The sequence below is a fragment of the Dermochelys coriacea genome, chromosome 14 (assembly GCF_009764565.3).
Source record: "Dermochelys coriacea isolate rDerCor1 chromosome 14, rDerCor1.pri.v4, whole genome shotgun sequence".
Classification (NCBI taxonomy): Eukaryota; Metazoa; Chordata; order Testudines; family Dermochelyidae; genus Dermochelys; species Dermochelys coriacea.
In genome coordinates this window covers 22,465,671-22,476,819 of record NC_050081.1, presented here as the reverse complement: position 1 = coordinate 22,476,819, position 11,149 = coordinate 22,465,671, and the positions used below count along the sequence as shown (strand labels likewise).

General features: G+C 48.3%; 1 protein-coding gene across 1 annotated transcript; it reads left to right on the top strand.

The window, feature by feature from the left end:
* The first annotated feature begins 818 nt into the window (after positions 1-818).
* LOC119842814 (cytochrome P450 2C5-like) lies at positions 819-10,907 on the top strand. The gene is made up of 9 exons (XM_038371461.2): positions 819-1,031; positions 1,282-1,444; positions 2,378-2,527; positions 4,103-4,263; positions 4,850-5,026; positions 5,796-5,937; positions 6,781-6,968; positions 7,797-7,938; positions 10,523-10,907. The coding sequence occupies exons 1-9, from the start codon at positions 855-857 to the stop codon at positions 10,702-10,704; spliced, it is 1,482 nt and encodes a 493-aa protein (XP_038227389.1). The 5' UTR covers positions 819-854; the 3' UTR covers positions 10,705-10,907.
* Positions 10,908-11,149: the final 242 nt, after the last annotated feature.

The window sequence follows — 11,149 nt, the reverse complement described above, 5'->3', positions numbered from 1 at the left end:
CATGTATATATATAAAACCCCGCAATGTGATGGAAAACTCCTGGTCAGCTCTAGGGGCAATACCAAATCTAGTTAATTTCAAAGAATGGGCTCCAAGCAGTTTCAGGTGTGGCCCCAGCCCCTGACCGTTCTACTAACTGTTGTGGCTTAACAATCTCATTTTCCCTATTTTGACAAATGGCTTTCTCTCCCCTGTGACTGTGCCAAAGATTCATAAAAACAAGAGGGGAAATGCCTAACTAAGGCTCTGATCCTGCAATGGGATAAGTATAGGCAATTCCTTGCATTAGTGCAGATTCCTAGTCAGGACAGCCCACACAGCCCTTTTGCCGGACTGGGGCCTTGCTGATAATACAGGGGACATGATGAAACTGACTATACACAAAGCTGAGCAAACAGAAAAACCAACAAACCAAGAGACGGGGGGTGAGGGTGAGGGGGCATGTTTATCTCCATGTCTCTCGGTTATAGACATCTTGTTCTGCATAGCAGCAATAGGGAAAACTTTCTGAACAAACAGTTCCTGCTGGTGTCCTTTCCTGTGCGGAAGTGTTCAATTAGTCACACACATGAGACAACAGCATCTGTGTGTCACTGACCCTTAGAAGGGGAGATAAAGGGTCAGAGACCATGATGCGATAAAAAATGACATTAAGTAACCTCATGTAGACACAGGACAATGTGTCACTGGAGGGGACAGAGATGCCTAGGAAGAGGGTGCTATATAGAGAGAAGCTGGAGAGCAGATCTGGGCACCTCTCCACTCACCAGTGGAGTACAGCATTTCATCCCGCCTTTCTGGCTAGCGAAAACAGTTCCTTTGCTGCCCTTCTGTGAGGGGGTGACAGACAAGGATGGATGCTGGAGTGGCTGGGATCCTGAGTCTCTTTTTAATCCTCTCCATCATATGCTTCATGCTTTGGAAAAACAACCAGAAACGAGGCCAGCTCCCTCCAGGACCAGCCCCATGGTTCCTTCTGGGCAACCTGTGGCAGAAAGATGTTCTGCCCCTGCACAGATCCTACCAGATGGTAAGGGACTTCCTTGTGAGCTAGTCTCACGTTCCTGGCCTTGGGATGCCCTTGGTAAATTGTTCCAAAGGCTAGGTACACTCTCAAATGTAGGCCTTAGTTCTCCATCTATCTGTGCCCAGTTGTTTGTCACAGATCTTCCCCAGTATTCAAAATCCCACCTTTATCTCCGCTTTATGGCTCTTGTAGAGATCGTCAACGATTTTAGTTTAGCTGATTAACTGAGCCCTCTCTGTACCTCTGCCCCCAGCTCCGCAAGAAGTATGGCCCTGTGTTCACTGTCTGGCTTGGACCAAAACCGGCTGTGGTGCTCTGTGGGTACGAGGCGGTGAGAGATGCTTTGGTGGGTCACGCCGAGGAATTTGGTGGACGTGCTGCCATTGCCATTCATGAGAGAGTGACAGATGGATATGGTGGGTGTTTGGGTCTCTCCTCTTCTAGGTTATTTTATTGTGCCTTGGATTTGTGGTGAAGTCCCTGACTACAGAGGTCTGAGAAGAGAGTGGATGAAAGCCCTAAACAAGAAAGGCTGGTCTAGTGGTTAGGGGACTTGCCTGCACCTTGGAAGATGGGGGTCAATTTGTTGCTCTGACACAGACTTCTTATGCACCCTTTGGCGACTCACTTAGTCTCTCTGTGCCTCAGTTCCCCATCTGTACAATGGGGATAATAGCACTGCCCTGCCTCACAAAGGCGTTAGGAGGAGAAATACATTGAAGATTGTGAAATGTTCAGATAACAGGTAATGAGGACCAAATGCATACCTACAGAAAACAGCAGTCCCCAAGGGTGTGGCATTACCTCATCACTTTTGCAAGGGCCAAAGGAGAGCTAGTCAAAAAATACCATTCTAAGAAAGTTTACAGGAGTTGATTTCATTCTGTTGGGCTTGAAATGGTCTTTTTCACAATTTTTCATGGCATTTTTTCACCAGGTTTTCCGTACATGAAAAATTTCCATAACTATTTTAAATCAAAAATGTGAACAATTCTGTTAACCTCAACAATTTTTCACAAAGGAAGCTGCTTTCACTATATGTGGATTCTGGCATTTGTTACACAGAATCATAGCCATCTTAAATCGGAGGTATTTATTAAATAAAACAGCTACAAACTATAGACCCAAACAAACAGACTTCCACACAGGTTGAGTTCCAGCTTTGTCACCCTTGTTTACCAGGGACCACATCCTGTCTGGAATTTTGTATAGCACACCCTAGAGACATCTACTGGCTGAATGATATGCTGCCCATAGTTAATTTTCCAGAAGTTCTGGACTCTTTGTCTCTAGTAACCTGCTATGGGTTTTGGCAGTCAAATGATAGATTTTTAACTGCATCGTTTTAGGGCTCGTCACTGGCAGTGAGAAGAAATGGAGAGAGCTCCGCAGGTTCACAATCGCTACGCTGCGGGATTTTGGGATGGGGAAGAAGACAATGGCACAGCGGGTGCAGGAGGAGGCTCAGTATTTGGTGGAGGCGGTGGCAGACATGGAAGGTAATTTGGACCCCCGTTCATTTTAATGTGCTGATACAAATAGAAGATACAGAATGGCCTTGTTGTCTCAAAAAGCAACTCATATACGTAAATGGGAGAAAGAAAAGGAGTACTTGTGGCACCTTAGAGACTAACAAATTTATTTGAGCATAAGCTTTCGTGAGCTACAGCTCATTTCATCGGATGGGAGAGATCTTTATAGCAATAGGACCTACACCCTTATCTTAAATGATTAAGGGCCTGCTCGAAAGCCCTTTGGAATCAATGGAAAGATTCCAGTGCTCTGAACCAAGCCTTTGGGCCCAGATCCTCCAAGCTATTTAGGAGACTAACTCCTGTTTAAACTCCTAAATACCTTTGAGGACTTGAGCCATAGCATCCCTCCCTTCCTTCCTGATGACCTGCTTCTGTAAAATAGTCAGTGCAGCACTGAGCCTGGATGTAGACAGGGTAGCACAAATGCACCCAGCACAGTTATTGCGGAAGAGACTGGGGGTGGACCCTGTATTTTTTGCCCACAAATCGGGTTGATACTGGGTAACTCTCATAGAACGGTTCACTGCAAAAGGGGAAAAAATCTGAAGCTAAATTTCACAAGGCGACAGCTGTGAGAATAACACATTTCACTCTAGAAAATAAGCTTAGTCTCTAAGGTGCCACAAGTATTCCTTTTCTTTTTGCGGATACAAACTAACATGGCTGCTACTCTGAAACATTTCACTCTGAGTCCCAGCCCCTGAATGCACTTCCACCTAAAGGGCTAGGAACCATGAGGCCCTGCAGAGTATTCCTAGGTTCCACTGGATGATGTGTTTTTCCACATCCAAAGAGCAAACTGATACTTTCATCAAGAATGATCTTTAGTTTGGGTGTTCCCTTAATCTAAAATAAGAGAGATCAAAAATGTAGTGTCTCCTTGAGAGAGAGAGAGACAGCACGGTATTTGCGACTCCTTTAACAATCTGCACCGGGTTCTGAGAACAAAAATGGCAGCTGAGCTCTCCACAGAGGGAGAGAGCTTAGAAATGTACAGCACAAATAAAAACCGAAGAATTATATAGCTAAATATGCCACGTGCTGGACTGTAATGGGTAGGTGAATGAGTTCCATCCTTCCTCCCCGCTAGAAGAAGCAGAAAGACAAAGCAGGTTTTCTGTGAAAATCCAGAGGTGAGAAAGGGACCTCCTAGATGCCAGCAAAGGAGAGGAAGCCTTCTGGACCCCAAGCTCAGAAGATTATTGGTGGGGTATTTATTGGGCACTCCTAAAGATCCTGAGGTGTGGAGGGGATAGGAGATCTGTGCCCCTTCTCAGTCTCACCTTGCAGGTAGGAGTGGATGGGGCCAGGGAGGTGAGTGAGTCATTGGACCTTGCCCTGGACGGCGATTGGGCGGGACACTTTATCTCGGTATTTTTTAGATTAAAAGGCTTCCATCCTGGGGCTAATTGCAGTGATGGGCAAGAAGCACATTATGTTTACAAGGGCAGGGAGGAACTTGGCTGTGAACAAACCAGAGATGCATGTTGCATTTGACTCTATTCGTTGTACTCTCCCTTGCCTCCATGGATGCCGCAGGTGAGGCGTTCGATCCCATGTCCAGCATCAGGCACGCTGTTTCTAATGTGGTTTGCGCCGTTGTCTTTGGGAGTCGTTTCAGCTACGAAGACAAGGCCTTTCTGGAGCTGTTGGGCATGATGGGGAACTACATCCATTATTTCATCTCTCCCTTCGCACAGGTATGTATCAGCACTTCCTCTCTGAGCCCATGGGGCGCTTTCCCTCTGAGCTCGTGGGGCGCCTCCTTCTGATACATCTCCCCGTTCAGTTCAAAGAGAAGGCAGTGGAAAAACTCTCCTTAACATCAATGGCAGCTGGACTGATCCAAAGCCTTCTGCAGTTAATGGAGAGACTCACTGACTTCAAGAGTTTTGGATCAGACACTTAGGCCCTGATTCAGGGAAGCAACCCTCTTCAATGCACATGCTTCAGTGGTACCCTGAATCAGGGCCATGAAGAGCATTTTCCCACTTCCAGCCCTGCTATGCATCTGCTGGCCTTGTGCAGTCCCAGGCCAAAATCTTCCAAAGTGGCCACTGAGTTTGATGGGGCCTTCATTTTTACTGGCCACTTTTGGAAACACAGCTGTCCAAGGTGTGGCCGATCGGAGTGAGGTGTTGTCACCCATGGATCAGGGCTGGAACCACATGTGACTCCACATGTGAGAGAAATGATCAAGTCCTGCCACCACATCTTGGGGGTCGGGGGGATGAGAGAGGTGCACTCACGATCTCAGAACAGCCCTATCACATCTCTTGTTTCCAGGTGTACAACACCTTTCCTGGCATCATGTGTTACCTGCCGGGACCACACAACAAGGTCTTCACTGAAAGTGAGAAGCTGAAGAACTTCATCCAAAAAAGGATTGACTCTCACAAGCAGACCCTGGAGCCAAGCTGTCCCCGAGACTACATTGACTGTTTCCTTATCAAGTCAGAGAAGGTACAGCAGGGCCTGAATGCCTTGGGGCTATTTCTAACTCTAATGACAGTAGCAAGAAGGGACCCCATTCAATGTGTGTGTATAACATTGCATTCAGACCTAGGTACTGACTGATCAGCATGTTATGGATTAATAGATGACAGAAACATCATAATCCCAGCCTGGCCTTGTATCTCCAGCTCAGCCAGTAAACTGAGGCCAGGTAGAGTAATAGCAGACTGCCAAACAAGGGCTCTGCTATGAGGCTGGCCTGCTCTGAGGCTTCCTAAGCAGCATCCTGGTCTAGCAGCTAAAGCTGGGACTTAGGTGATCATGGGTTCTCTTCTTATCTCTGCCACTGACTGCCTGTGAGACCTTGGGAAATTTCCTGCTGTTTGTTATTCTGTAAAATGTCAGTAATAATTCCTATGCCCCAGGCTCGTGGTGAGGCTTAGCTGCCATTCCCAAAGCACTTTGTGATCCTAAGACAGAAGTTGCTCCTCGTGAGCTAAGTGACCCATGTATTTTCTAGAACTATCTGGGGAGGTGGATGCTGCTCAGGGCTATGAAATGCCAAGGACCCCAGGTAGTGCTGAGGGCGAGGCGAATCCCAAGGCATGCCAGAATCCAACAAAGCTGCTGTTCACAACCAAATGAACCCCTGTCTTCACTGCCTAGAGCTCTGGATGGGAACCAAACTCCCTTTGCAGGCATGCTGTGCAGCCTGGGGATAATTTTACAGCTGTCACTTTCTTTAAATCCACCAACCCACCCCTCTATCCGTTTCCAGGGAACGAGCATGTCAGGGGATGTATTCAGCAATAAAAACCTGCTCATGGCGGTGTTTGACCTCTTTGGTGCTGGGACAGTGAGCACTGCCAATAGCCTGCTGTTCTTCCTCGTGGTGATGGCAAAATTCCCACAAATTCAAGGTACAAAGAACAGGGGAGTGGGGGGGGGGTGAGGTTTCTTTTCAGTGGCTTTAAGCCATGATGCAGCAAGAGGACTGATTCAGATTCTCTCCCTCTGAGTGTGCTCAGCTGAAGTGCCCTATGAGATAAGAACAGAATAGTAGGTCCTCTTCAACACTGCCCAAGGGCCCCTGTGCTGTGAGGGGCTTGTGCACAGATCTCTGCTGGAACAGGCCCGTCAAACACACACACACACACACACATACAAACATGGCTGGACTGTCGGGGTACTGTACAGGGTCTAGTCACAGTTCACCCTTCTCTCTTCACACCCTGCCTGAGCAGGATACACTGACTGAGTCGAGGTGGGTGCCCATGGCATGCTCCACAATACGTGGCTACTAGGTGACAGGCTAACCAGACAGAGGCTGAACCAGGGCTCTGCGTTTCCTGGTGCCTGTTTGGAAATATCTCTGCACTACAATTGGAGGTGCTTGCAGCCCAGGCTGGCATACTCACACTAGTTTTAATCTAGTTAGTGCGGCTAAAAATAGCAGTGAAGACATAGCAGCATGGGCTAGCAATATGAGCATGGACCCAGGGGTGCTTGGACAGCCCATGCCACTGCATCTTCTTTGCCATTTTTAGCTGTATTAAGTGGATTAAAGCTAGCATGGGTCGGCCTACCCGGCTGCAATCTCACCTCTGACTGCCATGTAGACATACCCTCAGGGGCTAAAACCAGGCCTTTCACTCCTGTTAGGCTGCTCTGTGTTTAATCTCCAAGCTCACTCACAGCGAAGGCAAGGGGAGGTCAGTGCAGCAGCCTTACAAAGCGACAGCTCTGAGTCTAATCCTTTGCAGCCAGGGTGCAGCAGGAGATCGAGAAGGTGGTGGGGGTGACCCACGCCCCTGGCATGGAGGACCGGGTGAGGATGCCGTACACCAATGCGGTGATCCATGAGATGCAGCGCAGCCAGAGCGGGCAGATCGAGAGCTTCCCTCGGGCAGTGACTCGGCGCACAGAGTTCCGGGGCTACATCATCCCCCAGGTGCAATACTGTAACTCCTCAGGATATTCTCAGGGGAAGGCGAGCCTTGGACTGGAGCTGTGTGGGTCCCCCCCACCAGAATTGTTTGCTTGTTTGTAAAGGTCTTGGCTCTTTCCCAGTTTCTGGCAGTGCCGCACTTTTCAGCACAGTGGAGCAAAGGGTGGTGACTCTCGCAACTGATGCTGCTCCTGGTTTGCAGCCAGTGTGATTCCACCTGCTTTGCGTTCTGATGATCTGAACTCACCTCTCCCCCTGAGCCATGCTGCTGAAGCACAGGTGCTCCAGCCGGGCCTGCCTTTCTCCCCAGGGTAGGGAGCTGCTAGACTGACAGCCTGTGTGATGCTGGAATGTGCTCCCCCCTTGATCTCCTGGAGCCTCTGGCCATGCTGTAAAGCCCATCTGTTCCCCAAGCATGTGGAGTGAGGGTGGGCTGCAGGCCTGGGCTCATGTGATTTTCCTGTGTCCAGGTGGGTGGGGCAGCCTTGTCTATTAATCTTTAAGGGGTCAGCATCCTGAGCTTAGCATGGGCACCTCCTGGGGTTTTTATAAATCTAAAATAAATAATTCCTGGCCTGGTCTCAATTTCCTGCGAGCCAGCCCTGTGCAGAGGGGCTACACAACAACGAAAATCCACTTAAACCTTCCCTGAATGGGATGTCAGTGGTTACTTGCCTTGGCCCCTTTGCAGACTGATTATTTACCATCTGTGCACGATCAGACTTTTTGGCTGTCCCCACTGCAGGCTGCTTCTCCTCTGATAATCAAGCTAATCCATTACCATATTTAATGTCTGCTTTTCCTGTCTCCTTCTATCCTATATCTTTACAGGGCACAGCTGTTATTCCAATGATCAGGTCTGTGCATTCAGACCCAAAGCACTGGGAGACTCCAGAAGAGTTTAACCCAGGTCATTTCTTGGACGAGAAGGGGGAATTTAGGCCAAACGAGGCCTTTATGCCTTTCTCTGCAGGTAAAGTCTGGGATTTACAAAGGTCTCTGGCTGCTTTTTGCTCTATAATGAGAATGTGTCAATGACCTGGCTCCTGCTCCCAGCAAAGTCAACAGCAAAATGCCCATCTGAGTCTGTCATCATTGCAGGGTTAACTCAGGTTCTTCCCCAGGTATTGTCCCTAAACCCTCTCCTGTCCACACACGACACCCGCTCACTCAAGTGTAATGATGCTTTCAACCCCGGCTAGCTGGCCCAGCTCAGTTTATAGGCCAGCACTCTGGTGCTGCTTTCACTCGGGCTGGTAACCTGCCCACTTTGCAATGAGGAGGCAGGTTAAATCACTAGAGTGCTGGTGGTCCCCCAGTGCCTTCCCACAATTCCCCTGTGTGTTTGGAAGGACAGACAAGCTCACCCACAAGTTACTGGGAAAGAATTACAGAGCAGCTCAGCTCACTGCAGCACCATGGGATGTGCCCCCAAAATCCTAGCAACTCACACAGGGGAGCATAGCACAAGTGAGAACAGAGCAACTCCGGTAGGGATTTTCACACCCAGGCAAGGCTAACCTGGGTGCCAATCACCGATGCTAACTCAGCAATCAAGTCATACGCTAAGGAGAGTAGGATAGGAGTTCTTAGGGTATTTCTACACTGCAATATATGCCCAGGGTTCAAACACAGGCTCGAGTCTACCCCCCTTTCCGTCTACACACAACTCACGTAAACCCAGGGCTTAGTCCTCACAGGAGTGCAGGGTTTGAGCCTGAGTCAAGCTGGGACCCAGGGTCCAAGCTCTGCAGTGTAGACACAGCCCCACTGGATTTGTGCTTTGGGAGTCCACCATAAGTATCCCATGACCAACTTCCTTTGTCCTCTGGACAGTCAAGTTTGGTGGACAAATTTTCCCACGCTGCACCTCAAACAAAGGGCTACATTTTGGCCACATTTTGAGAGGGCGGTAGGAAGTCTCAGACCTGGGTGGTTGGACTTGGGCTCGCATAATGCAGTGGAAATGGTGGAGCCCCAGTTTGGGACCCAGGGTTCAGCAATTCCTAACCTTGGGTTACATATGTGTATAGACGCTCAAGCCGTAGGTTAACAAGCCCAGGGTCTGTTAACTCGAGTTCTACTAATCCTAGGCTTACATTGCAGTGCAGACATACCCAGGAAGTGCTTTTCAACCTGGCCTATGCACTGATTCTGAAGGATTAAATGGGACTGAAGTGGCGCATGCGCCTTGTGTTGGCTCCTTTGCAGAGGGCTGAATTTCACCGTGATCACTGCTTGTAATGTTTCAGAGTAGCAGCCGTGTTAGTCTGTATTCACAAAAAGAAAAGGAGTACTTGTGGCACCTTAGAGACTAACACATTTATTTGAGCATAAGCTTTCGTGAGCTACAGCTCACTTCATCGGATGCATCCGATGAAGTGAGCTGTAGCTCACAAAAACTTATGCTCAAATAAATGTGTTAGTCTCTCTAAGGTGCCACAAGTACTCCTTTTCTTTTTGCTTGTAATGAGCATTCCACTGTAGGGTAGAACAATTACGTTCCCAAAGCCACTTCCAGCTGGCGCTGAGATGTTCAGCCATAGGGATCAGATTGCAAATGACTGTATGTGGTGGTTCAGAGGAAAGAATTTCACACCTGTCTGGATGCTGCTCATCTGCAGATAAGCAACGCTTGGAGAGGGCTGATTATAGCATATGGAAACTACACATACTCAGGGGGATGCTCTATTCCCCTTGAGTGGTGGCAGAACCATCTAGGTAGGTTGATGAGGCTACTACAACATTACCTAACAGATCTGAATCCTTTAGCTCAGAGAGCAGCTTATGCTTTTAGACCTTGAGGCTGCAAGTGCAATTCCAGCTCCCAGTGATCCCACGAGGGGCACAGTTTTGTAAGTGTCACCGGTTTTGGCATTCTATACCGAGCACAACTCATTCTGTCTTTGCAAATTAGATATTTTGGGTGGGATTTTCAGAAGTGCCTGAGGGAGTTAGAGGCACAAGCGCCATTGAAAGTCAATGGGAGTTAGGCACCTCACTCAGATGGTTTTGAAAATTTCTCCCTTGTTTCTGGGAGCGTCAGATTAGGGATGCTCCTGGTTTCATTTGGAGGGATTATTTGGGTGGCCTGATCAGGTTGGCCAAAGTGGGGATTTGCCCAAGTCTGTCCTTGTAACAGGATTCCATTCTGCTCAGATCTCACAGAAATCTCTCATTGATCATGGCAAAAGATAAATAAATAAATACTCCCATCGCCCAGTTATACAGCAAACTAGCGGTAGAGCTGTGTGTGGAAGCCCGGAGTTCTGGTTTTCATGTCTCTCTATGAGGCTTCAATGATCTTTTGATAAAGAACAGCTGTGGGGGCCCTGAATTATTGTTCACACAGCATAGGAGGAAAGGTTTTTGGCCATTAAAGTAACATGTGGTTGTGCTTTGCCCTGAGCTGTTTGTTTGGGTAGAGAGTAGGTTGGTGGGTCTCTGAACCCATGTCTTTTGAACTCAAGAGAAAGACTCGTATTGACTTCAGTGGGTGTCGGATCATGTCTTTAGCCTGTTTTTGTTTGTCTGCCTTACTTCCTTTTCTTTCCCAGGAAAGCGGATGTGCCCAGGGGAGGGGCTGGCCCGGATGGAGCTGTTTCTCTTCTTTAGCACACTGCTACAGAACTTCACCTTCAAGCTAGCGACTGATCCCCAAGAGATGGACATATTATCTCTGTGGATGGACTACCAGAACAAGGGGCCATACAGCAAATTCCATGTCATCAGGCGCTGAGGATCTGCCTGAGCGTGCGAGCAGGAAGGGAGAGAGTTAGTTAGAATATTCAAAGCATGGGATGAACTGGGCTGGAGCAATGAGAATGCAGAGGAAACATCCACTGTATGCTCACAACTGATTGCTGAGAGCAAGGGTGGTTAAAGTGTTGGACTGGGGCTCAGAAAATTGGGGTTCAGTTCCCAGTTCTGACACAGACTGTGTGTGTGACCTTGGACATGTCACTTAATCTCTCTGTGCCTCAGTGGCCCATTTATAAAATGCAGATGACAATAACACTGCTGTTCTCCCACCCTGTATCTGTCTTTTCTATTTAGAAGTAATGGCAACTGTCTCTCTTGCTAAATGTTTGTACAGCATCTAGCACAATGGGATCCTAATTTTGGCTGGGGCTTTTACACCCTACTGTAACAGAAATAATACTAGCCACCCCTGGATTGTCACA

Excerpts from the sequence above, each read along its gene's own strand:
- LOC119842814 (XM_038371461.2), top strand. The coding sequence starts at position 855 with ATGGATGCTGGAGTGGCTGGGATCCTGAGTCTCTTTTTAATCCTCTCC. Across the intron at positions 2,528-4,102 it reads GGCGGTGGCAGACATGGAAG|GTGAGGCGTTCGATCCCATG; the intron begins GTAATTTGGACC and ends TGGATGCCGCAG. Across the intron at positions 5,027-5,795 it reads TCCTTATCAAGTCAGAGAAG|GGAACGAGCATGTCAGGGGA; the intron begins GTACAGCAGGGC and ends ATCCGTTTCCAG.